The 27,998-nt window shown below is 36.6% G+C and overlaps 1 protein-coding gene and 1 long non-coding RNA gene across 8 annotated transcripts in view; one reads left to right on the top strand and one right to left on the bottom strand.

The window, feature by feature from the left end:
• Positions 1 to 27,998, top strand: part of LOC106041587 (uncharacterized) — a 63,073-nt gene that overhangs the window by 26,964 nt on the left and 8,111 nt on the right. The window lies entirely within an intron of this gene.
• MYOF (myoferlin) overlaps positions 14,401 to 27,998 on the bottom strand; it is a 70,072-nt gene continuing 56,474 nt past the window's right edge. For 4 of the 7 annotated variants that reach the window (XM_067000984.1, XM_013189606.3, XM_013190062.3 and 1 more), the window contains 16 exons: positions 25,693 to 25,704; positions 24,326 to 24,424; positions 23,530 to 23,655; positions 22,652 to 22,807; positions 22,449 to 22,540; positions 21,327 to 21,497; positions 20,643 to 20,791; positions 20,326 to 20,465; positions 19,728 to 19,816; positions 19,547 to 19,642; positions 18,600 to 18,741; positions 18,201 to 18,300; positions 16,730 to 16,923; positions 15,644 to 15,753; positions 15,156 to 15,303; positions 14,401 to 14,713 (listed from right to left, as the gene is read on the bottom strand). In XM_067000984.1, coding sequence (XP_066857085.1) covers positions 14,678 to 14,713; positions 15,156 to 15,303; positions 15,644 to 15,753; positions 16,730 to 16,923; positions 18,201 to 18,300; positions 18,600 to 18,741; positions 19,547 to 19,642; positions 19,728 to 19,816; positions 20,326 to 20,465; positions 20,643 to 20,791; positions 21,327 to 21,497; positions 22,449 to 22,540; positions 22,652 to 22,807; positions 23,530 to 23,655; positions 24,326 to 24,424; positions 25,693 to 25,704 — 1,860 coding nt within the window. In that variant the 3' untranslated portion in view covers positions 14,401 to 14,677. Of the gene's footprint in view, positions 14,714 to 15,155; positions 15,304 to 15,643; positions 15,754 to 16,729; positions 16,924 to 18,200; positions 18,301 to 18,599; positions 18,742 to 19,546; positions 19,643 to 19,727; positions 19,817 to 20,325; positions 20,466 to 20,642; positions 20,792 to 21,326; positions 21,498 to 22,448; positions 22,541 to 22,651; positions 22,808 to 23,529; positions 23,656 to 24,325; positions 24,425 to 25,692; positions 25,705 to 27,773; positions 27,831 to 27,998 lie in introns of all 7 variants that reach the window. The other 3 variants (XM_067000982.1, XM_067000981.1, XM_067000983.1) reach the window with 2 other exon arrangements.

The raw sequence follows: 27,998 nt of genomic DNA on the forward strand, positions 1-27,998 counted from the left end.
ATCATATGTGCTTGGAAGATGCTAGCCTTAGATGTGGCTCATACAGGTGAGAAAATGGTTTAAAATGTGAGGGACAGTTTTAATTTAAGAGACTTGTAATATCTGGAGGCATTAAAAACTGGTAAACAAAAAAAGTTATCCACTGCTATTCATTAATAGTAAAAACAAAACAAAACTAATACGTGCCTGTATCAAAACCTGGTATTAGGATAAAGCTTACACAGAATTTAAATAGCTGCTTTTAAAGTTGGCAGTAAGATACACTGTTTGATGTCATTCATGGCCCCTCTTTTAGGGAAGTTCGATTTCCCTGTGGTCATATTGGATTGACTCAGGAAAACATAGAGGGGTCTAAACATCTCAGAGGGAGGTCTTCTATTGCCTGATGCAGAGACTGCTCACGTAGTGCTGTAGATTATACCCTTTTTCAAAGAGTCAGAACAAAACCACCTCTCCATGACCAAAATCAAAATATAAGGTACCTTAAACGTGTTAGCCTTTCAGTGCCTTCTTTGTTCTGATACTGCACCATCTGCCACATGCTGCACTGTAATTCTCTTAAGTATTTATATCTGTAGTGTCTGCAAGTTTGTTCTATGTATGTTAGAAACACATAAGATGGTGAAGCTGTAACCGAAGACCTTACAAGCCAAACAAATGGGATACAAAGGGAGGAAGGACATTTGTATTTATTTCTCCTTGTCCTTTTCTATTATTTTGTTTTGCCCCTTCCGCTGCTTTATGTAGTTACTCTATTTGCTAGCTGCTTTCTGTAGCAACTGGGCATTTAATTGCACACACATGCCTGGTCTGTTTTGTAACCCTTTCTTAATCTGTCATGCAACTTTTATGAATTTTTCCGTTTACTCTTTTTCTTCCATTTTCACACTTGTGTACAACATTTATTTCAGCTGTAAAAATAGTGTTCTGCTTCAAACTGTTTGGTTGTCCCAGGCCTTTTGGAGAATCATTCTCTAGCATGTAGGTTTTTGTTAAAAGTGCTCATTAGTCTACTAGCGGTCTCGCTATGCCAAAGTTGCTGGGTGTCTGTCATGGTCATGAAAGATGTGCTTGCTAGTCCAGGGTGTCGCAGCCTGAGACATCTTTTACTTGCTTGCAAGAGCATGGACATTGTGATCTGCATGTGTCCCCAAACACAGGCAGCTACCCCCTTTTTCAGGATGCTGGTGTCCCTAAGTAGAAAAGTACGGTGGACTTTAATCTTTTCTGTGGTTACAGAGAAGTTAGCAAAGAAAGTAGGCACTAGGTTATGCAATTCAAATATCTTAAGAGGCAGATTATTTGCAGAGGAGGAGGACATAAAATAAATCTTTCTGCTCCTGCTATGTTAGCTGATATTTGTCTCTGATTTTAAAAAATAATGCACTCTATCAAGGAATACTGATAGCAGGCCCCCAAACTGACGAGCACTGCCGTGTTCTTCAGTGGCTACTCATGGCTTATTTCATAATTGCATTGCCCCCCCCAGCCCCACTTCATAAAAGTTACACTATTCTGCAAACTGTCAAACTGTTAATGAAATGAACATTAATAGTTTCAGAACTATTACTAAATGAACCAAAGAACTAGGCTGGCAAAGCCATGTTTCAGCTATAAATTCAAGACCTGTGAACTGGCTTAAATCCAAAGACTTTGTAGTTTTATGCTACTGCACTTAGGCTGCCTTTTTTTTTTTTTCCCTCCTTATAGCCACTTCTTTTCTGCATGGAAAATCAGACTATGCAGGGCAGGAAGCAGTAAGAGTAAAAGGGTTCGGATCTCAGAAGTCCTTAAAAGATCTTACTAAGTTGTTGAAGTGAAGAGATTTGTCAGTTATTCTACATTACAGCAGTAGGACAAATTTGTTCGGAGTCAGGACTCCTGGCCCAAAGCTATGATCAGCAGGCTTTCAGCTCCTAAAGTTGCAAGTTTTGGCAAGGTCAAGGCTTACAAGGTCAAGTCTACGTTCACCATGAGCAGGAAGCCCACAAGTGGGTGCAGTGGTCAGACAGGATAACGGCATCTGGTGAAAATAACATTGATATGTGTGGTGACCAGATCAAATGTAGAGTGTTATAGTAAAGACTGGTTGGATAAGTGAGAACTGTAATACGCGTGTAGATAGCTTGTTTTCCAGACACGCTAAGCATCTTGGGTTTATGCAGAGGTCCACTTTTGTAGTTCCACATGGGTGAATTGTTCTATATATTTTAATTTTATTGTTTTCTCCAGGTTTTTTTAGGGAGGTGAGGTGAGGGGGTTGTCAAGCATGTGAAAAGACTTAAATGCTGCCTTAGTGGTATTTGAGGTCTCTTTCCTTCATGTTTTTGTTTGTTTGTTGTTTTATTGTTGTTTGTTTTGTGTGTGCATGTTTCCTTTGGACTTTTAAACCCAAAGTGACTTGAAAAAGGTTTAGTCTTTAAAACACTTTTTTTTCCTTGGCACATCTTAAAAAATCATTGACCTTAGATGAGATTTGAAATACATTATTACTTTATTACTTTTTTTTTTCTTTCCTAAACATTTATCTTTTTTTTTCATGCTGCCATATACTGCTTGGCTCAAGCAATGAAGTACTCATACTCGCCTTTGACAAGTTTAAGGTACCTTGCAAGACACTCAATCCATCTTTTCAACCAGCGGGCACTTAAAAATAAGAAAAGTCTTGTCTGATCATCATAATCTTGAATGTTTATGACAAGTGATTAAAGATTTTTTTTTTCCTGTTGAACTGTAATACCAAACTGACTCAATAGAACAGAAGAAGCAGATCATGGGGCCAGCCATGGTGGGAACATGTTACCTCTCCCTGGCTTTGCCATTGCTGGCTGAACGCTCATTCCCTCTTGTATTCCTAGTCTTTATCTCAGTAGAGATTCCCAATCCTATTATCCGAAGGACATGTCTGCCTTGTTTAGTATCAGCCAAGGTTAGTATCGTTGAACTTGGTGCATTTGCATAGTTCAGTATAATTTAGCACAAAGATATGACTCAGGTCCCAAAAGGGAAGGATAGTACTGATGATAATGCGGGGCTGCACTCTTTCTCAACAGAGTTTATTTGAGTATGACACTGCTTTGGCTATGGTAGTAGAGAGTTTTTGCTGTTTTAAATGCTCTTCTCAGGCAATGACTCGTTAATTGTTACATTGAAGTCTTAGAGAAAGTTTGTTCTGGTGGATTAACCTTGGATCAGTATTTAAGAAATCTGGCTCCTCTGGTTTCTGACCTGTTTGATGACAATGAGCAAATCATCTTATCACCCTGTGCTTGATACTTAGCTAATAAAGCATGTTCATATGCACTGAAGCTAGATATCATTATTACACACCAGAGCCAAGGGTAAGAGTGTTTCACCAGAATGTGAGATGGCTTAGTCTGATGTGACATTTATCTTCACTCATCAGAAGTGCGATCAGTAGGGAGTTACCCAGGCCTTTGTTCATGAAGATAAATGTCAAATGTTATCTATCTCCATTCTCATATGGTGTCTATCACCATGGTATCTATGTGCCTCCAAAGCAATAATGTACACAAATTTAGGTCTAAACCAGTCAGCAAATGATGATCATAAAGATGTCTTCTGACAATTTTCTGGCAGTGGCTGTTTGAATCAAATCTTTCCTGTTTCCTTTCATTCTGTAACAGACAGTGAGAGATAAGCTTGTTTAATTATTTGAGGGGAGAGGGAGGGATTAAAAAAGGATAGACTCGGACAGTATAATGGAATACTGAATTCATAATAAATTCTTTCTTTCACCTTCCTGCTAGTTTGCCTTTCTGCCCAGGAGGCTAAAGACATGTTCTCTTTTCTGAAGTCAGTCTTGGAGTAAGCACTGCCAACAAGACCAGGTGTAATTTAAAAATATTTATGCATTGTCAGTTCTGGAATTAATCTTTCTTAATTGAATTGACACGAACTCATGTCTGCAGGTAATGTAAACTGTCAAACACTCTGCCAGTGACAGCATGTTGGTCAGGGTGGTGAAGTTAATGAGAGATCTAAATTGTGATGGAATATCTCACTGTTCGCTTTGGAGCCTGGTGTTTATAAATGCATTAGTAACATCACATTAACTACAGGCTGCGAGACTCTTGAGTTCAGAAGGGCTAATTATTTGTTTGCGGTTTCTGAAAGAACTGTGGACGAGATGTCCACATGTTTTGTACCTCAGAAACATTTTGGTAGTGTGTTTGCTGCTGTGAAATGTCTTTCCCTTGAAATGCATATAATGGAATTTTTAAGTAGAATGTATTTCATTTGATAAACTGTTCTTATAGTCTGGAGATACTGTTTTTAATTACACATATAAAAGCATTTATCAGCCCTCTCTGGGAAGGTCTTAGCCATTTCCACTGACAGCTATATCAAGCCTACAGTTACCTGTTAGCAGAGCACGTAGCACAGTCTAATAATCATGCTTCCGTTTCCTTTCCCTCACGGCAGTATGGAATTGCTGTTAGCTTTCCAACATCCAGAGTAGTGCAGTGAGGATACTGTGTGTGTTGAAAGAGCAAAATTAGCAGATGAACCATTGCTTGCTGTAGACAGCCATTTATAAGGTATTCCCAGGTTCCTCCAAGCTTAGTGAAGTATGCACTCTGCGTGACATGCTCAAGGGCTGAGGCTGCAGCCAAGTTTTTCTGAGTGAAGGTAGGAGCTTATGAATCTGCAGCCTGAGTGCTCCATCCCTTGAGAAAAATACTTGCTTAAGTGCCATAATAAATACTAGTAAGTATCACACTGCTTTCTGTGCTAATTAGAGTTCAGACCCTCTTTACCGTATACAGGCTGAGCTCAGTGGAGATTTACCATGCATAATGCAAACAGGATGGTGATTGGATTTTAAACAGCAAGGGGTTGATTAAGGCTTTTATCTTGAGGTATGTGGACCATAAGAGAAGACCTGACTGATAAAAATAAAACCAATCCAATGATCCAGTCTTCCAGACCAAAGGCACTGTGTTCCTAGGTGGAGCCCTGGGAACAAAAAGCCAAAATATTTGAATATGAAATGTCTGAATGTTTGATATGGGGACAGTCAGCCTATGGATTTGAGTGCAAATGAATTATGTTTCCTTGAGACATACCATTTTTGCTTTGCCATTATTTAAAAGTACTCCTCTTGAAGTCACGCATGGTTCTTCCAGAGATATGTACTTACCTGAAGGAACTAAGCAACACAAGTACAATTTTAGGTTTGGGGGTTGTTTTTGACTGTCAGGAATGGTTAATAGCTGATTATCCACAATAAAAGTGGTAATGGAGAAGATACAGACATCTGTGCAGGCAGATCTGCTTTGCCATGAGAAATGCACTGCATGTAAAGAACAGACAGGTTCCTTCCTGGCGTAGCTGTCAAAGTGGTGTTATATTTGTGAGAAACTTGGTGTGCTGTGATCTTTCTTGTTTTACAGTCATGGATGAGTAGTAATGTAGACTTTTGGAAAAGGAGATTTTTGAGAAAGAGTCCTTTGATAGCAATCCACAGAAGCAGTCATGTTCACTGATAAATATTATTCTTACTAGACTGCTATTTTCTAGTGCTTTTTTTCCTCCTAGAAATGTAAATTATTGGCCTTTTTCCTAATATATTTTTAGTGGCATCACAAAGCATGAAAATTCTGTGAAGACTCCATCTACATGTTTACAAGGCAATAGCTCATATGGCATAATTCAATACACTGCTAATTTGTCTCCTTTTGATTCCTTCCCTGTTACTCATTCTCTTGCTTATTTAATGCAGACAAAGATGAAAGCAATTTACAAATGGCTCATCTGAAAAATGCCAACCCAATAAGACTACAGTTCACCAAGATCTCTTCATGTTAGCACTTGGCTTCCACGTCAGAGTTCATTCTATGGTGTCATGTCTGCCAGCTATTTCCATATGTTTTTTCACTGTTCTCTTACAACTGGGGTAGTACAGGAAGTGTTAGAGTAGACCAGTTCAGGATATTCTGACCAATGTTTCATATCATTCTTCTAAGGCCCAGGTGATTTTCTGGTTGAAATTACAGTAAATAGTTTAATCCTTTCACATTTTATAGGGTGCGCAATAGTGTGGGTCAGATTTTTGTCAGACTTTTTTTATATTGTTATTTATTTGTTATTTTATTTATGTTGTTATTTTTATATTGTTATATCGTCAGATTTTTTTTACATATATTCATTTTCTTATCTGCACTCTTCAGTATTTGTCCTGCCATGATCCTAGTTAAAAAAAAAAAAAAAAAAAAAAAAAAGAGTAGCACTTAAATTGGCAGTTTGCATGACATGGCCTTGTCTATATGGGCTAATAGAAACACTTTCTACTTTGCCCAAGGCTGGGAGTAACTTACTTGGGTTAGAAACACCAGTAGAGAGACCTTTTCTAAATCAGCTAAGAAGGGGCAATGTAACCACTTAATTTTAAGAGGATTATGAATAATAGAAGATAATTTCACTGAGCTTGAAATTTCAGTTGAGGTAGTGTGGGTGTGTTCATCTGTTGTAGATAATGGGACAATGTACTATTACAGCTTGTAATCCTGAGGGTCTGTACAGCTCCAGCACCACATGGGGCTTGTATGTTCCTCTGCCTACTTCAGATGTAAGCTACTACTACTGCAGGCAATTTGGGTAGCTTTCTGCAGCTTTTCATGGAAATTAGTATTTATGATAAAACTAACATGGATGTTATTGTCACAGATGGGCAATAGATTTCTTTCTCCCTCTTTAATTCCTTTCACACCATTAATAAATATATAATTGCATTCCGACCAAAAATATTGGAAATGAAATTTGGGAATTCCAGTTTCCAAACCAGAAACTCAGCTTTTGAGGTAGAAGTGACATGCAGCAGTGGAAACGCGCAATATAGTTGAAGTTTTATGGAGCAGGTGGCCAGATGCTGAACAATTGCTGTGGGAAGGTGTTTAAAATGTAATTTCCTCACAGAAACGCTGCATCAGCATCTCTACTGTGTGAGCAAAGGTAAGGCTGACTGAATTGAAGACGCTTTCCTATGTGCTCCAGAAGGGACAAAGAGCCAGTCAGCAGTTAGAACTGATGCTAACAGCAGAACTTTTGCCAGGCTGGCCTAGCTTTTGCTGTGCCAGATGGGTTTGGGGTTTCAACCCCCTTTTTTTTTTTTTTTTTTTCCTTATTGCCTCGAATGCAAAAGTTTGCTCTTGGGTCTTTTGATAGTTTGGGAGCTACATTTCTCTTTTATTGCTTTGGGGGATTTCCATTCCATTTTCCTTTAATTTGCTCCTCCCTGTTAATCGCATAAGAGAAGCTTAGAGTGTTAAGTGAACAGATAATTCTTGGTTTATGTATATGAGCGAGAAGAATTCAGATTTACATGAAAATAGCTACCCTCAGGTTAGACCTTTACATTTGGAAATAAGCTCTTTTCAGGTCTATTTTCCCTCCATTGTTATGTGCTTTATTTAATGTGAATGGTGGATGTTTGGGGAGGGACAGAGGTTTGTTTGACTATTCAGATTCATTGGCAGGGTTTAAGTTGGCACAGCATGGATCAGAGCAAGATGAGTGGAGACATCTGATTTCTAATTAAAAACACACGCAGCACATATGCAATTGAAGTAAATCAAGTAAATCCTTTCTCAGAGCTGATTGCTTCTACCTGTCTACTTTTTGTGTGTGTGTGTGTTTAAACTCTCAGCACAGTGGGACCATCACCATTTTATTTCAGGATTTTCAATGCGCGAAACAGACCCCAAAGCTAAAAGAGCTCCCCAGTGACAGAGCCTCTGTATGGGAACACCAGGATGAACATCTGCCCAGGTGTTCCAGTACTTTTGTTTATTGTATAAATACTTGTTTCAGTCTATTTTCTTTCTTAATTTTCTAACAGTATCAGGTACGCTGTGCAGACTTTCACATGAGGGCTGATGGATTCTGTGGTAGAGTGTATGTGTTTTGGGCTAGGTGGATCTGATGTGGGCAGAATTGTTTTAGAAATCTCATTTCTATTCCAAAATGGGAATAGTTGTGAAAAAAGCCCGCTGAAGTTGATCTTTTGTGCCAGGCCAGGGAGTGTCAGAGATTTAGAGTAGGAGCTAATAGCTATAGAGTTCCCAGAGGTGCTGAATCCAGTGTGTTTCCTGCACCCTAGTAGAAAGAGCATGGGGCTGAAGTGAGGGCGCAGATTGACTGTTACCAGTTCTCAGCCAGAAGAAAACTTTCAGAAAACTGTCAGTTGTCTGAAGTAAGCTTTTGTTAGGCATGTTAATTAAAACAAAGGCTTCATGTATCCAGGAGAGCAGATTCATGTACGGAATACTTCTGCAAAGCTTCTCCCCTTGAAATCAGGAAAAAGAGTGTTGGGAAATCTGAAATTTTGCTGCAGAAGCCCTGATGCTTTTCTCCCAGATAGTGATATCTAAGGGTATGCTACAAACTGGAGCTTTCATTGTGTTAGCATACATTTTTATCTGTCTTTTACACTTAGAGTAGCTGTTGAGTGTCTTAAAGGATTCTGTATCTCGATTGCTTAGTTGACATATTTGCAAGGTCTGTCCTCATTTCTAGTATGTGTGGACTGGTGGCTCAGTACTTTTTTGCTGTTTAATTTTATTTTTGTTTTCCTGTGATATTTGTCCTCCTATGAGTAAATAAATTCTTCTGAAGGTCATTCCTATGTGGCAGACGTATTCTTGTCCACTGAGTCTGCCAGCAGTCCTGAAACAGAGCTTTGGGGCAAGGGGAATGCTAACTGAGGACTTAGTTTGAGAATATCTTGTTTGATGTCTAAATCAGCTTAAGATACTATTCTGTAGGCCATACCCTCCATGATTTGTGTCAATACACTATAGTACTATGGTTTGAAGCAAATAAGAGGATAGTCACACACTAAAAAGAATCAAAAAGGGTGTAGGAAGAAGTTGGTGGTGTTCTGATTTTGTTGGTTGAGGGCATGGTAGTGAATAGGAATAAATAGTAATGCTGCCAGTGTACTGTGAGGTGTACTCCACTAGAATGGTGACTCTGAAGCTGATCCATGGTCTTTAGAGAATTTAATTAATTGTGTTTTCATGGTATTTGATCTGATAACCTGAGTAGCAAGAAGGAATATACACTAAAGGCAGGAAAGCTTGGGAATTCTGCAAGGAAGAACGTCTCTCACAGCTGTGAGTGTATCCTGCTGCTCCCAGTTGTGCAGTGCAGCCTGAGTTGAATGCCTTCCTGGAGATTCCTGCCAGTAAGCATGGGATGCAGTGAAGTGTAAGAGCGTGTTTGTTTTGTAGTGTTGTCCAAATATGTAAATGTAGGGAGGTATTGCAGCTTTTTGTTCTTATCGAGTTATATGGTCTGATGGTTTGTTCCAACAGTTAAAATCTGCACTAAAATGTCTCCTCTAATGTTTTGTAATTTTTTTTTGCCTTTTCAGTTGAAGGTTTTGAGGGGAAAGGAGTTTTCATGTGTGCACATGCATGGTTTTACATGGTTTTAATACATTCCCTGAATAAAAGCATCAGATTTCTATGTTCTCTACCTTTCTGTAGCTTACTGTAGATGTATTTTCTTGTTACTTTGTCACTTTTCAGGCTAGGGCTGACCTCTTAATCTTTTCTTGTACAGGAGGCCTAATTGGTTATTCTCATTGTCAACATTTGAATCTTTGTTCCTTTTCAATGTGACTTTTTTTGAGACCTGTGACAAAATCAAATATGAAGTGTGAACATGAGCTAATTATGTTGGATAGAACAACATTGTAACAGCATGATATTGATTTATTCATTGCTCCTTGTCTGATGATGGCTACAGCTTTGTTTCTTTAATTTCTGTTTCATATTGCTCATCTGCATTGTTTCATCTGCTCTCACTGGCAGATCTGATTAGAGGGCATAGCTGTTTAAAGAGGTACTACTGAGAGGAGTTTAGGTGCAAATCTATAATTGTTTCATTACCGCCTAAGAGCAGTTGCACTTAAGGTTAATATAAACTCCCCAGGCACTACTAGTTCTGCATCTCTTCCTTTATGGAAGTGTCTGTGTCTTCTTACAGCTGAGAAGCATGACACTTAAGCTTAGTCATGGCCAAAAGATTCGGTATCTGTGAAGGCTTGTGCTTGAAGCAGTACAGTCAGAAGGGAGGTCTGTACAGGTTCGGTTCACTTCTCTGCCTGAAAGGTTTAAGCCTGAACCTGTTACCTGGCTGAGTGTGCCCTTACTGGTGGGGTGTTGGTGGGGACACCCTCCAGCACCACTATTGTGGTAGCAGCACTGATGCAGGAAAGAATGGAGGAGAGGTGGCTTGGTCTGTGGGTCCTGAATGGAAGCTGGCACCTTGCTGCAGCTCTGAGCTATGAGGGGGAAGATGCTATAGGCTCATTGTCCCTCACTGATGATGAAGTAACACCCCTAAAGGAAGTCAGTGAATGCCCCACTCCTCTGTGCTGGCACTTATAGATCCCTTTGAGCTGGCTGGTGGTCCCCGTGCTGTGTTCAGGGCATCTGTGTTACCTCCAGCAGTGCTCTGAGTGCCCCAGTGCTTTCTGCTGCTAGTTGTGGCACCTGTTAGGGCTGGGAAAGTAATACAACTGCCTTGGAGTCTTTCATAAGCAACTGTAGTGTATTCAGAGCTTTCTGGTGGCTTCAAGAAAGTATGCGTTTTCCCATCTCTGTTCATCTTGCTCTTGTCAATGGATTTCATCTGTTGGCCATAGCAAAAGCTTACAAAAGAGACAAACGTTTTTGAAGGGTAGATTTGTGGTCAGAGTGCTGTTGGACTCAGTGGACATAGTGTCTATGTTCCCTCTTTTTTTTAATATATGTATTTTTAGAGAACTTTATATTTTTCCTTCTTTGGAGAATTTACTTTCTAATTCAGTTGCCTGTCTATATACATGACAGCTTTCTTCATGCACAACTTTACACAAGTGTAAAGCCCTGAGTATTATTTTCTAGCTGAGATAGCATATGCAAGATTCAGCAATGAGTGCTACAATCTCACTGTTTGGTTCTGCTTTCAAGTTGCTAGTAGATACTTAGGCATCTAGTGGCACAGAGTGGAAACTTTCACAGCTGCAGCTGCAGAATGAAACTTTCACAGTCAATGGGGACCAGCCTTTCTCTTTCAATCCCTTTCTATTTGTATATATATATTATATAATTATATATATTTATTATTTATATATTAAATAATATCAATATATTATATATTACATATATCCAATATATATTATATATAAATATATATTCTATACATTATATTATATATATTAATATATATAATAATATATATATGTAATATAAATTATATATATTTGTAGAATTGGTAAGTCCCAAATGCATTTGCAACTGTGCTTGCTAAATACACTTTGCAGCAATGGACTTTGATGGGATTGTGTTTTCCCTTAATTATTAAATAATGTTACTGTTCATATGTGAACTGTATTCAGGATAGGAATGAAACTGGAAAGCCTTTGTGAACACATGAGACTTGGGATGTCATCTTGTGGTTGTTCGAAGAAATGCAAGGACATTGTGGGTGTTCGTGAGTTTACTCCTTTATCTTACCCCGAGCTGGTTTAGGTGCAGATTTTTTCTCAATGATTCTTTCTTGTATAATCTGTGCAGTTGTAAAGTACGTGACAGCAGCTGTTAACCTTCTTACAGTCCATTTCAGTAGTCAGGGTTTGGGGTGAATATAGGAAGCATTTACCATCATTTGAAGGGCATCTGATAAGAAATAGCATGCTTCTTGGAAAGCTGAATGTATCAAAGAGTGCAGCTGCTGCTTCTTGAACATAACACAGTGTCAGAGCCAGGACTCTGATGTATTGCTGGCAAGTGAGATAGTGCTTTTATTTAGCCATTTTTGTTAAAAGTGCTTCCTGTCTAGCTTTAGCCTTTCCCAGGCTGTTTCAGCCAGCTATCATCTCATGTTTTAAGGACACTCAGGTGCAGAGAAGGCAGCCTCATCAAATAGATTTTTTCCAAAACAGAAGTCACTTTGGACCCAGATAATCATCTCTGTGGAACGTAGAGTCTGTGCACTAAGGAATTGTGACAGGAGTGCTCTTGAACTGAGCACATCAGCTCACAGCCCAAAATATTTTGGATGACGGTGCCTGTGGAATTGCTGAAGTGAAAAACAGAGTTTATTTCACTTTGTTCTCCCGACTACTAAGGAAGGAACTGAATATTGAGCATCTGTTGTGACCTGATCTTCTCTGTCATGGATGAAGGGTAGATTTGACTTTTTTGATTGTGTGGCTGTACTTCCCAAACTGCTTTAAAAGGCTGTAAACTTGAAGGACACAGCTTGTGGAAAGAGTGGCATAGATCTGTTCCAGGCCTTGAGGGAAAATTTGATCAGAAAAGCGTTCGACTTGTGACTCTCATGTGCCAAAACACAGACTGAGGGCGAAGATCAACTAGAGATGTACGCCTAGTTGTAGTACTGAAGATAGTAACACAAAAATCTTGTATTTTTATAGTCAAAAAATCATGGACATTTATATTTGACAGGTTATTATTAATTGAGGCAAAGCAACCTCCCAGGAAGAGGAATTCCTAGGGTTTATTTGTTTCCTATTGTAAGGAAGAGTGTTAGGTACATCTATACCCTGCCCTTTTTTCTGTATCCTCAGAGGGTGTTTCCCTCAGTTGCTGGTAACTGGAGCAACATGGCCTAAGTGAGGCTTTCTAGTCACACTACTTGCGTGTGTCACACTTTCTTGCGTGTGAACATGTGTATTCTTTTGTTTGTTATGGGGACAAGCTGGGAGGCAGACTAGCTTCTCAAACTTTTCAGTTATGTTTTTAAGTGTCATTTGCATAATTGTAGTGAAACTATCATGCCTATGCATGTTTACACAAAGAGGCATCTGGAAGACAGTGAACTCAGAAGGGGCAATACCTGCCCCTCCTTCAAATGCTAGGTGAAGAGGCTTGCTCAGATCTCTACTCTGCTTCATAATTGGTTTCTGAGGAATGCTGTTCTTAAATACCTCCTTAAAGTTAAATGCTGGCCTAATGACAACCATTACAAGTAACACACTTTCTTGTTATAGAATGAAAATAAGGCTGCTGTGATTTTTACCTTCTGTCATATTTATGGCATTGACTGGGACAGATTTTAATAGTGGATGATCAAACATTAGGTGACACAATTACTGGTTATTTCTGGAGTGCTATTTCATCATTAGTGAAGGGACAATCTGTCTGGATAGTGATTAGTTCCAGCTCTGAGCTCTCATTCATAGGTCAAGATGCTTGACAGTGTCTTAACCAAAAAATAAGGGTGTTATTATCTTTTTGACAGGATGACTGCTACTTCTGCCTCCCCTCTTGCCAAAAGGACTTCACATTTATGTAATACCTTTACTATAGCTTATTCTACAGAATTAAATCAGTAACATTTTTTTTTTTATTTTGCCTGACAAGTGCATGGTTAGTTCACAGTGCTGTAAAAAGCATTGTGTGCCATTAAATACACAACAGATTTTTTTTCAAGACTAATTCTTGCAGTTGTTACTGCCATCCTTTTAAAGACAGCAGGAATCTTAATGCAGTTAAGAATGTGACTATCATACAAAATGTTGATTTCAGGTTCTGCTGCAGATTTTTTACATTTAAAGCACTGGAGAATGCTTCTACTTTGGTCCTTCATAAAATCAAGGTGGAATTCCAGACTATAACCCTGAATTTAGTGCAGATTATTTTATATTCTATGGTAACTAGGAGGAGGAGTCTAAATAAAATACTGTGCATTCAGATCATGTTTCAAACCAGGATTGAACTAGGTTGTATATCCTTTTATATTCTGATTCAAGATCATCTCTAAATCCAAGGAGTATAATGGAATTATTCAAGAAGTTTCATTTCTTTATTAATTTCCTTGTTAATGAGTAAATTCATTAGAATTTTGTGCAGAAGTATTTCCTTATTCTTCACTGTGAAGACAATAATAAAATACCATAAACTCCAGATTAATAGGCTTATTTCCTCTGATTGACACTATACAATACCTAATGCATTGCGGTTTTGCAAAAGAAATGAAATCTGGAAACTTGCATTTTACTTGTGGATAACTTTATTTAACCATTTTTACATTACAGTAAGTAAACAGTATATTAATGTATTTATTTCTGTGTGCATGCAGTTGTCAAGATACGTACAGCGTTGTTAAGTCTACAGTGCAATAACTAAGAATTTAAAGCAGAATGATGCTGGAATCTTTTCTGAAAACATCTGACCCATTATTCATGCACTGTGAGGTTTCTTAGGCATCTGTAATTATAAGTAGGGTTTGTTTTTTATTAATTTAAAATGCAAAGTTTCAAGGTGTACCCAATACAGAGGAATTCTCAAAAGTGTCCATAAAAGTATCCATAAAAAAATAGAGATAGCAAGAGCAGGCAGTCTCCTGAGTGATTTTTATTAAAAAAAAAAAAAGTTTAAAAGCAATGGAAGATAGAACCTTACCATGTGTAGATACTACTGAAGTCAAGAAATATACACACAAGGTCTTGTTTGTTTGTGTGTTTTTTTAAAACACCAGTCATGACCCCTTGAACCTTGGCTAACCTTGGTTAAATTCTTTCTTCTCATCTATTTTCCAGTTCAAAATAGTAGCAGACAATAAGCATGCTGAATTTGGTCCACAGCCTGAGGCAAAACCTCACTGCTATTTAAGAAGATGAGGTGAAAAAACTCTTCTTTTAAATTGGTTTTACAATCTTCATTGACAAGTAGTTCTGTGGGAGTGAGAAGGGAGGAAACAACAGAAGTGAAAAGATTTATATGAAATATTCCAGTGTAGTTTTCTAAAAGACATTTATCCTAAACTGCATCAGAATGTGTTCAGGGTATGCTAATTTCAGTTAAAATATGGTAAAGATAGTAAAGTAAGATATTTCAGAGTAAAATAGAATGAAATCCAGACACAATTTTTAATTGTGTACATTACTAACACCTCTAAAGCACTCATTTGCTTCATCTTTAGTTTTAACATAGTTCTTTCTCATTAAAAATCCATTGGAACTGTTTACAGGTATAAGGATATAACCCCTATCTCCCTGCTAGAATTGAACTGATTAGAATCTCTTGTCTGAGGAAAGGGTGTATGTTGTTGATGACACTTACAAAAGCTAGCCTCACACTATAGCTGAACAACAGTAACACTGAAAAAATTCTTACCGGCAATGAATAGAGGAGCACTGCTACAAACAAGAGTATAATCAGCAAGATGATAAGGCCTATGAAGAGCCATTTAAACCTGCGCCACACAATAAATTTCATTGTCTTGCAGGGATTTGTAAACCAAAGGAAAGAAGTGTCTGGTCGGCTGCATTTTGAAAGAAAAAAATATTAATCGTACTATAAATACAGGGAATAGTTAAGTGTGACAGACTAACACAGCAAACACTCTGGTTTTAGAGTTGAAAAAAACATAGATAGTTTTTTAGCCTAAGATAGCAATTTCAGTAAATGCATGCCATTATAGTGAAACCACCTTGCGTTTTCATCCTTACATTTGAAGAAGGAAACACAGATGGCTTTTATAAGCACAGTTTTGCAAAGGATAGTTCAGATCTAATAGGTCACTTGCTGCATGCAGATCTTGTCAAGAACATCACAGTTGCTAGATGCATATTTCTCAGGCTAGTAAGAGAAAAACGTCTTACTTTGGTAGATCTAGTTTGGGGTTCATGTTGGGTTCATCTCTTCCTTTACCTGCTGGCCTTTCCTCAGCTTCTTTTTCATTAACAACTTCCAATGTCATTTCAACTTTACCCTTCAGAAAATATGTGGCATGAAACAAACATCTTACTGAAACAGCAGGAAGAATACTTGTTTGATACTTAAACAGCACAGTCTTGTACAAGCTGCTTGTGTGTGCATGTGTGTGTTTCCATTTCAAAGTATACTTGTTTCTGCACTGTGGCAGTGTCACAATACAGTGGTAGAGAATGACAAATAAGAAAAAAGATACAGTACATAAAACGGTGTGCTAATTTACTAGCAGTTCAGTTTTAGGCTACGTATTGCTTTTTCCAATTTGGCAAAACAAAGTTCTGTTTTTCTTTCAAGAACAATGCAAGGACTGCATCTTTCCCTAATGACTAAGAGTCTCATTTTTATATTGCTGTTGGATTGTTTTTTTTTTCCTCCAGATAGATTAGATCCTTGGCAATAAAAAAGTCAGGTTAAATTGCTTTGGGTCTTCTGATAATCAAGAAGCCAGTCTGTCTTTTCAGTATATAAATTTTATATATATATATATATATACACACACACACACATTATATATAATTATAATATATATTATATATTTATAGTATATAATATACACACATATAATTATATATATATTAAATATATGTATTTTTTTTAAAAAAAAGCTTTGGATTTAAAGTTTTTTTCTTTATTCTTTAATTCATTTAAGATGTCTCATGTTTCTCCTAAGCAATAACATGCTAAATTCATTCAAATAATAACTATAATAATAATTGTTGATTTGGTGAGATAACTAGACTCAACACGGTGCCACAGTCCTTCTAGATAAACAAAGTTAAAGACAAAATAAATGAATTAAAGTATTTAACTCATAGTTTAATTGTTGATGGAGCAAACTTCCTGAATTTGTGCATGGGACGAAGTATTTACTCCTCCTCTGTCTACTGAGAGATAACAGCTAAGCAAGGGTCTCTTTACAGTCTGTCTTGGTTACTTGAAAAGCAAAGTAATTTTTAAAGAAGTAGTAATCATACCGCTAAAATGCGTGAGCCATCCTTTTCAACATAACATGGCCACCACCCTTTCATAGATTTCTGTTCAAAGAGAGAAGCAGTCTTGGGAGCCTTCTGAAAACTGTCTGCCTTGTATTCTGGAATCATGTCTATATTGCATTTCTCTGGAACTTTTGCTGGAATGATTGTTCTATGTAAATCAAGTTCCACAAAACCTACAAGACAGAGACATTAAAAAGTTGGCATTGTGTAATGCTACCAGCCAAAAGCATAGTGTTTCAAAATAAACCTTTCTTATCTCCTAGCGTGTTCTAGAGGAAAAGTGATGAACAAATGTGTTACATTCTTATTTATCTAAGCATGTTGTGAGGCAGGTAAGAGGCTGTGTTTACACCTGTCTTGTTAGTATTGAAAGCATTGGTGTTGATATAATGGACTCAGCAAGCTGCCCCCCTCCTCCTTTTTAATGCAACATGACTTGATATTTAATAGTGTTTTCCCCCATGTACCTAAAGAGAAAATAACCACGTACAGCAATATAATGCTCATGTAATTTCTGATAGTTAAACATATTATTTAGCTAACTTTAATGATGGTTATAAATTGATGATTTGTTTCCAGTTTTTGAGGGCTATACGGTTTGCATGTAATCTAAAGATTTATCTACCTTAACACAGGGTGGAGAATTTTCTGCAGGGCAGTATCTCTATAAAGTCATTTTTTGTGTAAGCTAGGATATTTAACTTTGAAAGTCAGTATTTGTCATTTTTAGAGCAAAACTTCAGATTGGTCAAAAGTGACTAAGTACAAAATTTATTGCAAGTCTTCTTGAATGACATGTCTTATTGAAAGACTTCTGTTTTCCTGTGTGTTACATAGTTAAATAAAGATACCATCTGAGAAAAAATATCCTCTGGTGTTAAGAAGTCTCAAACAAATACTCTCAATCAATGCTTTTCACTGAACGTAAGTAAAGGCCTGCCTCAGCAAGGATACTGTACGAATCTGAATTAATAATAGCATGAAAGAGATTGTTTAACCTAATTTACAGCATTATGTCAGTACCTTTACTTAGAATTGAAGTACTCTCGTTTGAAGTAAGTTTTCGTACACTTTATGAAATTTCATACACATTTAAAGGTTGGACTTGGTGCTTAGGGACATGGTTTAGTGGGTGACATTGGTAGTAGGGGGACCAGATGATCTTGAAGGTCTTTCCCAACCTTAATAATTCTATGATTATCTTGCCGTTCGCATTTTGTGATAAGACTTACATGAATACAAAGTATATTGGTTTACCTCCAGGTAGGCTTTTAGTGAGTGAATATCCACTCATTCATTCACGAGCACAAGTTACAAACACTGTACTGTGTGAAGGCAGGAGTGTGCTTGCATGCTCAGTAGCTAACTTTGAAAATATAGACTTTAATGCAGTAATTTAAAATCGTTTTAATACCCTACTTTGAGATGATGATAATTCTTAAAATCTTACCCAGATAGTCATCCAAGGAGAACTTGTCATTATCCCATATCTGGATGATCAGTTTAGGTGGGATTCTGAATTCTGTCTTGTCAAGACTCCAAAAATGTTCCTATTTTAAAAAACAAAACACAAGTAACTTTTTAAAATTACATCTGAAAATTCAGTTCTGTGGTCTGTTAGTAGTTGTGAACTCTGGGGTGGGAGTGGGGAAAATTAAGCATCTCTTGACCTTGCTAAGAGGAGACTGCTGTTGTTCCTTGCTCAAAGGAAAAACTGAACCTGCTTGCAATAGCAGCTTGAGAAAATTATGCAGAACTGAACCAAGCTGCCTCTATATGTACAACAGACAAAATTAACAGACTAATTATGGTATGTATTCAAAGTATTAAAATCTTTAGAAATACCTACCTTTTTGGAAACTATACAGAGTTGCTCCGCTGGGAGATAGTCAAAAGGAAAAACAAATCTCCAGTTAAAGTTCCCTTCACCATCCAATGATCGATAGTGAACATCTGTTTTCTGCTTATTTTCCTCATTACCAGGCATCCAGCTGAAAGTAGAGACAGACACGTTTACTGTTTGTAGTGGAACCACATTGGTACTTATTTGTATTGCAACCATGGTTTTGAGTGGTTGCAAACAAGCCATAGGAGTTGCTCATGGATGGCTAGAGGCTTCCACAGACACATGGATGGAGACTTTCCCATGCTTTCTCTTTGGTTCAAACTTAGCGCTGCAAATACAAAAATCTGAACTGAACTTTTGATCTGCTAAGACTAGTACTCCAACTGTGGTGAGTTTTTTTAATTTTTTAGGAAGAATTAGATAGGCATTGGAATAGGCTGCCCAGGGAAGTGGTTGAGTCACCATCCCTGGAGGTCTGTAAGAGACGTTTAGATGTTGAGCTTAGTGATATGGTTTAGTGGAGGACTTGTTAGTAGTAGGTCAGAGGTTGGACTGGATGATCTTGGAGGTCTCTTCCAACCTAGACGATTCTGTGATCAATAGCCTAGTAGTATCTTGCTGTGTATTTTTTTTTTTTCCTTAAGACTAGGAAATGTAACAAGATTCCAAGATATGTAGCACTGAAACTAACACACTAGCTTGTCTGTTGCTTCTCACCTCTAGATTTTATTTTTTTGTAAGGCTGAATTTTTGAGATCTTTCACAACACATTAACTGATCATGCTATATCTCATGATACTTCTGTACTTATCTGAGGTTTGCACTACTTCAGAGTGAAGGGTGCACTGACTTGGCTGAACGAAATCATCTTTGGTATCCATGTTCTTGGCAGCTCCAGTATATTCTGAACATCATTTATCTGCAAGTGTTAAATGACAGGGTGCTCCTACCCTTTCACATAAATGTCACTCATTTCTTCCCCTGTGATGCTCTTTTCATCCAGAAGGACATCTTTGGTGTTCCAGACAATCACACGTAAAACATACCTAGGAGAGTAGATGTTTGGGGAAAGAGAATTGAATTGCCTCTGTCATGGCTGCCAGATGACGTGCGATATATACAGATACTCACTTCTTGGCTTTTCGGGGAGTGATGTTGAAGGGAGGGCCTGGAGGCCCTAAGCTTTTGGGGAAAACATCAACCCACATCTGGAGCTTTCCCTGTATTAGTAGAGAAGATGAATGAGGGATTGTTTGCTGCATACACGTTTGTCATGGTAATTCTGTGGAAATGCCTATTGATTAGTACTAATTTCTAGCTCACTCATGTTAACAGTGTCAGAACTTGTACAGGCTTCAGATAGTGGTAAGCCCAATCCCTCACATTATGCAAACTTTCTCAAATGAACAACACCAAGAATTCAGAAGATGGTAGGGACATTACCTCCTGGTGAATTCAATGCAAGTTAGGTGCCTGTATAGTTTGCATTCTGTAGGTCCCAGTTTCTGCTCTCTCAAAGACAGTATTAAGTGCAGTGTGATTCACGTGTCTGGTTGTTTGCAACTGATGGCCTATAGTACCCCTTAACTAGACTGAAGTAATGGAACCACTGCAGATTTTGTGCTCCATTTCAAATATAAGCACACTTATTTATTTTGACTTTTCTGCTTGCTACAGGAATGCTCTATTTCTGCATTCAAGAAACAGAAGTAAAAACAATTCATAGTACCTGAGGGATGTTGGGCTGGAAGGTGCTATATAAGGTCCTTGTCTCCACGTGCTCAGGTACCAAACCCTGGGTTCTGAGGATATGAAGGGCTAGCCGCTCTTCACCTGGACCAAGATGCTGATGCAGTACTTTGTTAGCTTCTGAAACAAAATAAATGGAATAGAACAGGGGCTCGTGATTCAGAATTTGCATTTGAATTTTTTTATAAAAAGTTAAAATTGAGCACAAAACTGCATACATTAAAGTCAAAATAGCTGAGAAGTTTTATATTTGTGTCAATGTGAATTCAAGAGGGAAACGTAAGTAAACAAACTCACCAACTTCCTCCAGAGCATAGTCTTGTCCCCCGTAGTTAATTCTTCTACCATTTTCAGAGATGACAGGAGGAGCATAACCTTTAAACCTGGCTATGTTTTGCAATAACTGGGTTGGTTTCAGTTGATCACGCCAGGTATTCACACCAGAACTTTTAGGAGAACAACAGAAACATACCTTAAAATTATTCAACATTCAGGGCATTTATGAATTATCTTAAAGTTATTTATTAGTTTTAAAACAATTCAGAAAGGACAGCAACATATCTGCTTAGATTGGCTGCTTGAATATGATACAATGATATGATTTTGTATCAGCTCAATTACCTTTCAAGACAATGCTTTTTCTTTACATATTAAAATAACATATTAACAGATACTTTCATATTAATTATCATGAATAGCTCAGAAAACTGTGCTAAGTGTGTGTTCTCTGCATAGAAAAAACACACATTACCATATGAAAAGAATACTAAAATGTTTTATGTCATGGTTTTCAGTCAAGGCTCTTTTGAAGACTTTAAAGCTTAACTTGGAATTCAGATGATACAGTGAGCTCAACAGCAAAGCATCAGACACCATACAATTGTTTTAACTATACAATTAAGATGAAGGAAGTCCAGATTTGTTACAGACAGTGGAGACTAGATGTACAGATATGACTTTTCAACAGACTGTATGACTTACATGCAGTACTGCTGCGGGATGCCACAGTGAGATCCATAACGAGAAAGAAATCTGTTCTCAAGATCAATTGTGGTTTCTCCCACTTTTTCATCACGAGTCAATGTGTCATAGTCATAGACTGAAATTTTCAGATCTTTTTCTTGAGGTAAGAAGCAGCTGAGTTCATACATTCTAAATATAAAAGTATCCAGTTAACACTATCACTCAGAAAGTTTATTTTTGATACATGTCCTTTATAAGATACTAAATGGATGCTTCTAGTGCTGATAATTCTAGTAGCAGTTACCACTGATATTCTACTTCATATTTGTAATTGTTAATAATTCTGTTTTGTACTGCTATGGATATTTCAACATTCCTTTCTACAGAATGCATTACTTACGGTTTTCTGTGCAGCAGCTTGAAATGAGACTTGGAAAGAAGCTAGTGTGGCTCTTGTTAATCACACTGTTAAAATCTACATTTTTTGCATGATTAGAATTTCTAAATTTTTAAATCACAATACACAGCTGGAGCTTTAATAAACATGGTCCAAATGTTCAGTGTCTGACTAGAAGAGATTAGTCATCTTGCTGCCCTTTACAAAAAAGGCTGGAGAATTTCCTTAAATTAATTCTCTGAATCTACTTTCAAAGTATTCAGCCTGATGTTTGTCACTGCTGCAGAATCCATTACCTTTGAGTATTCTAGTGGAAAATTATTCTCAGTATCCTCTTTTGATTTAATTTCTAGTCTGACTTTTTAACGTAGACTTCCAGATTCATTATAGAAGAACTTGGAAGAGCTGGTTATTCATTGTGACACCAAAGTACGTTTCAGAGCCAAAACGTTTTCCATATTTTCTAAGCACATTTCATTATTCTTATATGTATATAACACAAGGCAGTTTTAAGATATGTTGTTTGCATTTGTGCAGTGTACACGTGTAATACAAAAAATATAGACTAGCCAAACACCTACACTGTACATTGATTTCAAAAGGAAATACCTTACATAACTTCAGTCACAATTGTCAGTATAAAACTGTGAATACAGCATTGGATATTTAAGATAATGGTACACGACATTCTCAGAAAACATGAAACATTCTAAAATGCAGAAATGGAAAATAAAATTTGTTACCTGCCAAAAATTGGGTTGAGCGTATTAGGCACGTAATTATCTCTGTCTTCAATTACTTTTTTACTTAGGGATATTTTTATGTAAGGATCACACTATTTAAAATAAGAAGAAATGTTATTAACAAGTAGTTATAAGACTAATTTTATGTAAAATATACTACAGCAGAGTTAGCTCACAGACATTCCAAAACCAAGAAGTCTCACCAGCCCATTATTATCCTGGGGTTGAAGCTGCAAAGCTCGAACAATATAAATGCGCACAATACACTCCTGAGGCCCGCTGTCTGGTAGCTCGCGGAACTGGCGAGGAGGAGCTGGAGTAGTGGGATCATCAGGTAATGCGTAGATTTTAAAGGATCCCTAAAAAGTAATACAAAGACTCAATAAAGATAAATGTAGAAAAATCTATATTTTTTTTCTTATTTATCCTATGCATACACACAGTTTTACATAGAAACAGGAAAATTATATCTGTCTTTAACTTAAGAGTTGTCACTTGGAAGTCATTTGACTTTAGTGGGTTTTGGGTAAGACAGCAAAGGCAAGGTTACATCCTTAGCTGACTGAAATTGATAAACCTTTTAAAAATTTCAACAGTATTACTTAGTTTGCTCCTGCTAAGAACATGTAATGTACTTCATGTTTATCTGCCTTAACAAAAACATAATTTCTTTTATTTTTAAACCTATGTTAACATTATTTTCATCTTTAAAAGTCACAGATACAGTATAAAATACTGTTCACAAATTCATTCTACAAATGTACTTCGCTGAGAATGTCTACAGGTGAAACTTTGACTGTTCAAGAGACTATCTGGAAAGGTTCTGTTCCACAGACAGGTCCCCAAAGAGGTTGCATTAGCAGGAATGCTATTTCTTTGAACTTACCATGTATCACATTTAACATGAGCCACGTGCAGCTGTTCCTTCTGTGAAAAAAGGAAAAGCCTATACCTAAGCAAGTAAGAGCATCTGCATTTAACTCTGCTGAAATGCTTGCATGTAGATTTACTTAAATGATAAGCTCCCAAGTACAGAAGACTGTATCCAGCATTTTGTTGTTGCCCATTACCTGAAATTTACCTTAAATTCTCCAACCACTGATGGATCATCACCGTCCTCAGTTTTGCCTCTGTACAGCTTAAATGTATCACAGAAATCTGTTAGGTTATTAAATTCAGGTACTTTCTCCAATTCACAGTCGTACACCTTAAAGAAAAAAAAAAGGGAAAAAGAAAAGAAAACACACAGTTTAGAAATTATCATATCTATCAGCTCCAACAGTGTGGCACTGCAAAGTGTACTGTATATTTGATGGAATATCTTAAGGACCTAAAGCATTAAAAGCTATTTTTACTTTTACATCTAAGTGAGTGGAAGCGATGCAGTATTTGGAGAACATGCTATGAGGCTTTATTTAGGCCTTGTTAAAAACAGAGTAAATAGCATTTCACAACCTTATTTTTATTTTCTTCATTAGGTGTACTTAGATGAGACATGAAAGTGATCTGGCTTCGACTTTCAACAAAGGGACAGTAAAAGATGCTGTCCTCAGTCTGTTCATACTTTTTTCCAATCTGTAGGTTGAGTTCTAGGACCTGATTGGCAACCAAAACATTAGGAGTAAAATTCCATTTGACTGAAGGTTAGACTAAAATGCTTAACTACAATTATTAAGAGAAGTATTAAGTAGAAAAGAAGCAAAGATTTCTTCTTAAAACTTCCATTTCACCATGTGAATTAATAATAAACCTTTAAATGAAATCATGTACAGCTAAATTTTGAAAAGCGTTTTAAAAAAAATGAAGGGATCGGCTCTGACCAGGTTTTGGGTCTGCAAACGTTGGCAAATATTCATTTATTTTCTCTACAGCAATACCTTTAAAGTGTCATATCCTTTTTTAATATACTGTCCGCATTTTTCATGTTCTCCTGTTGAAGCATAAAATTTGCTCCACCAATCCACAATTTCTTCCTCCTGAAAAAAAGAAAAAAAGAAAAAAGAAAAAAAAGGAAAAGAAAAGAAGAAAAAAAGAAAAGTCTTTCATTGGGAGATGAAGCCTGTCATATCATATAGTACAGCAGAAACAATGAACAGTTAAAGGCAGGAAAAGCCAGAATTCTCTAAAACTCGTTATCAGTTAAATAATAGTAAAAGTTCATCTGCAAGAGGAATAGAATGCAAATGTTAAGGCTGAAAAGATGGAATTTCTCTTACCCAGGGTTAGACATCTAGCTAGCTTGTTAGTCAACAGAGAGACATCTCCAATAAAGCAATTAATTACTGCTGTCTAGATAACCATTTCAAAGGACTGCTTTCTGGAGCTATATGTATTTTTCGCCTCCATCTTCCAGCCGTGCAGCACAGCCTAACCACCTAAGTTTTAGATTGCTTAAGTCACAGGAAGTGAATGTACACTTAGCTGGTGCAGTCATTGTTTTGTCTGCTAAGGAAAAACACCATCAAGTCTGGGATTCATTACAGGATTTTCATTCTTGTAAAAACTACAAGTGAACTTGTTGATTTATTTATTTCCCCTGAAGGAAAAAATATGCTAGATTGCTTTCAGCATTCCCATTTAAGTAACTCTAACTGCTCCGACCATACATCTTTCCATTAAAACCAGTGGACATCATCTGTACCATGGCAAAATCTAGTCAGTTAGTGGTCTTCCTTAGTGATTACCAAATGTGGTTAAAAAGAAGGAGCAATGAAATCTTGAACTCTTAAAAATATTAAGTCATGCAACCACTACATGTACATGTACAATCTACACATTCCACTAAAACTGTATTCCTGTGGCTTTTTTTCCTATCTTTACTTATTTATTTAAAACTGATACTTTTTTTTTTTTTCTCAACAGAGTACTATTTTCTATATTTTTCCTCAGGGATTAACATAGTAGAACCATTTGCCCCTGAAAACATACTCTAATTGGTAATAGTATTCTTTCGCCGTGTAATCTTTGACTGTTTGGATTTAAAGAAACTCTTAAACTACTATACAAATTACAGATCATTGAATGTAAGTTTTTTTTTTTTTTGACTGTCTAGGGGTTATTATTTCAGTCTTACATATTTTTCCTAAATTTACCATTTTACAAGTTGATGTCAAATACTGTCAAAGATTACTGTTCTCATCCTAATGATTAAGATTTAGGAAGTAATATTGATATACTGATTTTCAATTGAAGTTCTCATTTACAAGAAAGCATTTCGTAGATTTTTAAATATAGTATACATTACCTTTTCTGTTAGCTGCTCAGGAGGATCAATTTATATAAAAAAAGAACAAAATAGGAACAATGATAAGGACATGTTTTGTAGAATTGAATAAATTAAATGAACTCTGAAATCTTTGCTTTTTTGTATACAATTTTGCATTTAAAGTAACTAATGTCAATAATTTATAACTTTTTAGGATATTTAGACACAGTATATATATTTTTTGCTGCTGTCATTATGGCTTGGATGTTAAAACTATATATGTATATATGTGGAGCAGATATACGTATATGTGCTCCGTATATATACACATATGTAGATACATACATTTTTATCTGAAATCAGAGCACTTACAAAACTGGCTTTATTCTTTTCCAAAGTTCACATACATAAATGAAGTGATTTTTGCACCTTTTGAGTATCTACTTCTTTATAGAATAATTCACTGAAAAAAGGGCATTTTTCCTTTGTGTTATCATTTTTTAGTTGTTTACAGGCTATAGAATTTCAAGAGTCTGAAAAAAAAATGTGAATATAAAGTACAGCAACAATCAGTACATGTGCCTACAGATCTATCAGTGTAAGTGCAATAGCAATCTGCACAATCCAAAATGCTTCACCTGTTAAATCACAGATACTGCAATTATGATCAGATATTCCATTAAGAGTAAGAATCATGCATCCCATTTGTAAGCTCTAATAAGCTAGCATAATTTGTGCTAGTGTTTACATTTTGTCCATTGTATTTTAATTTAAAGGCATAATCCATAATTTTTTTATGCAAAGCAAAGCAGAATATGCAAAACATTTTATGAGTACAAGCCAAATATATCAATAGGTCAGGACATCATTCTGATGTATCATATTCAATTACTTCCATTTTTATTCTGAAAATAGTTATCTTGCAGGGATATTCAAGCCTGCTACATTTAGTAATCTCGTCGAACTTCAAAACAGAAATACATATTTTTTTTCAGGTTAACGTGACACAGATGGTTTTTCTACAGGCAATTAGAGTGATTTATTCTTAGAAGTCGTACCATTACTGATTTGCAAAATTTACAGGCAAAATTCAGGAATTAAATTCTTTGCCATATTTAAATTTGACTTTGTTTAAATGGTGTTTTATAATGTTGACAACCTGAAAGGTAGATTGCATACCTGTACAATAATTGTTTGAACTCCCAATTAGAGCCTTTTCACAAAATATAATTGTGTAGATCTGTGAATCATTCACTAGAGCATAATACTTAAGGAGTTGGAATGGAATTAGGCATTTTGTGGTTTTGTTCCTTTTGTTACTCCCCTTCCTTCCCCCCCCCCCAAATAATACACCTTCAAATGTCTCTTCAAATAATGCACTTGGCAGCTCTGGGAAGAAGAGGTTAGGAAAAAAGACTAAACCAGATCCTTCAGGCCATCTTTAAAAATTCCCCAAACAAATAATGAGTCTTCTGTATTTGGATACTATTGCTCCTAAAACTGGTAAGCAGGATGTGCTCATAGAATGGGGGGTGAGAGCCATGATGATAAATTTGAGATTTTGGAGTGAAACATTCACGTGGTAATAACTATGTACCAATTACAGTCCTTTTAAAAATATATCCATTGACTTCACTATGAATTGTTATATGTTCAATTTTTGAGGTACTATTAGCTTTTTGAACATCTTAAATTTATGGAGGGAAAAAAGAGGAAGAGATGTAGTGGATCCCTACCATAGTTAAGGTTCAAGTTTTATTTACTGTAGATTTATTTTATTCTCCACAAAGCTGACTTTTGAACAAAGCTTAAATAATGTGGCTCAATTATTCCAGTTAATTTTGGTGCTTTTAGTACATAGATTCCAAATAAGGCAATAGAAAAAACCACGTTTTAATAGTTCATAAATACAATACAGACATAGTATGATATTTATGACTTTCCAAGGAAGGATACCTTAATTTGTAACTAATCCTACTAGATTTATAAGCATCATTTCCTCCAAAATCTCTCTATCGAATGATTGCTAAGAGAAGCTCAGCCTCAAAGCTACGTCCCGTTATCATTCTTTCCCCATCTGCCCCCATTCTGGTCCATGCATTAGCTCTGTACATACATACATGCACTGTGGTTGGAGAAGCCATTTTGCTGAGTGCTGTTGACATACTGCTTAAACACTGGAAATTGGAATGTAATTGATGAAATTTTGCCCTTTTGTATTGTCCTTAGGGTATTGTCTGCGTATCACTTATGCCTTCCTTATTTATTTCAACCTGGATTGTTTCAAATATTGTTTCCTTGTCTTATATGCGTGTTATCACTGTGTCTAGTATTACACTATATTT

The sequence above is a fragment of the Anser cygnoides genome, chromosome 7, assembly GCF_040182565.1.
Source record: "Anser cygnoides isolate HZ-2024a breed goose chromosome 7, Taihu_goose_T2T_genome, whole genome shotgun sequence".
Classification (NCBI taxonomy): Eukaryota; Metazoa; Chordata; class Aves; order Anseriformes; family Anatidae; genus Anser; species Anser cygnoides.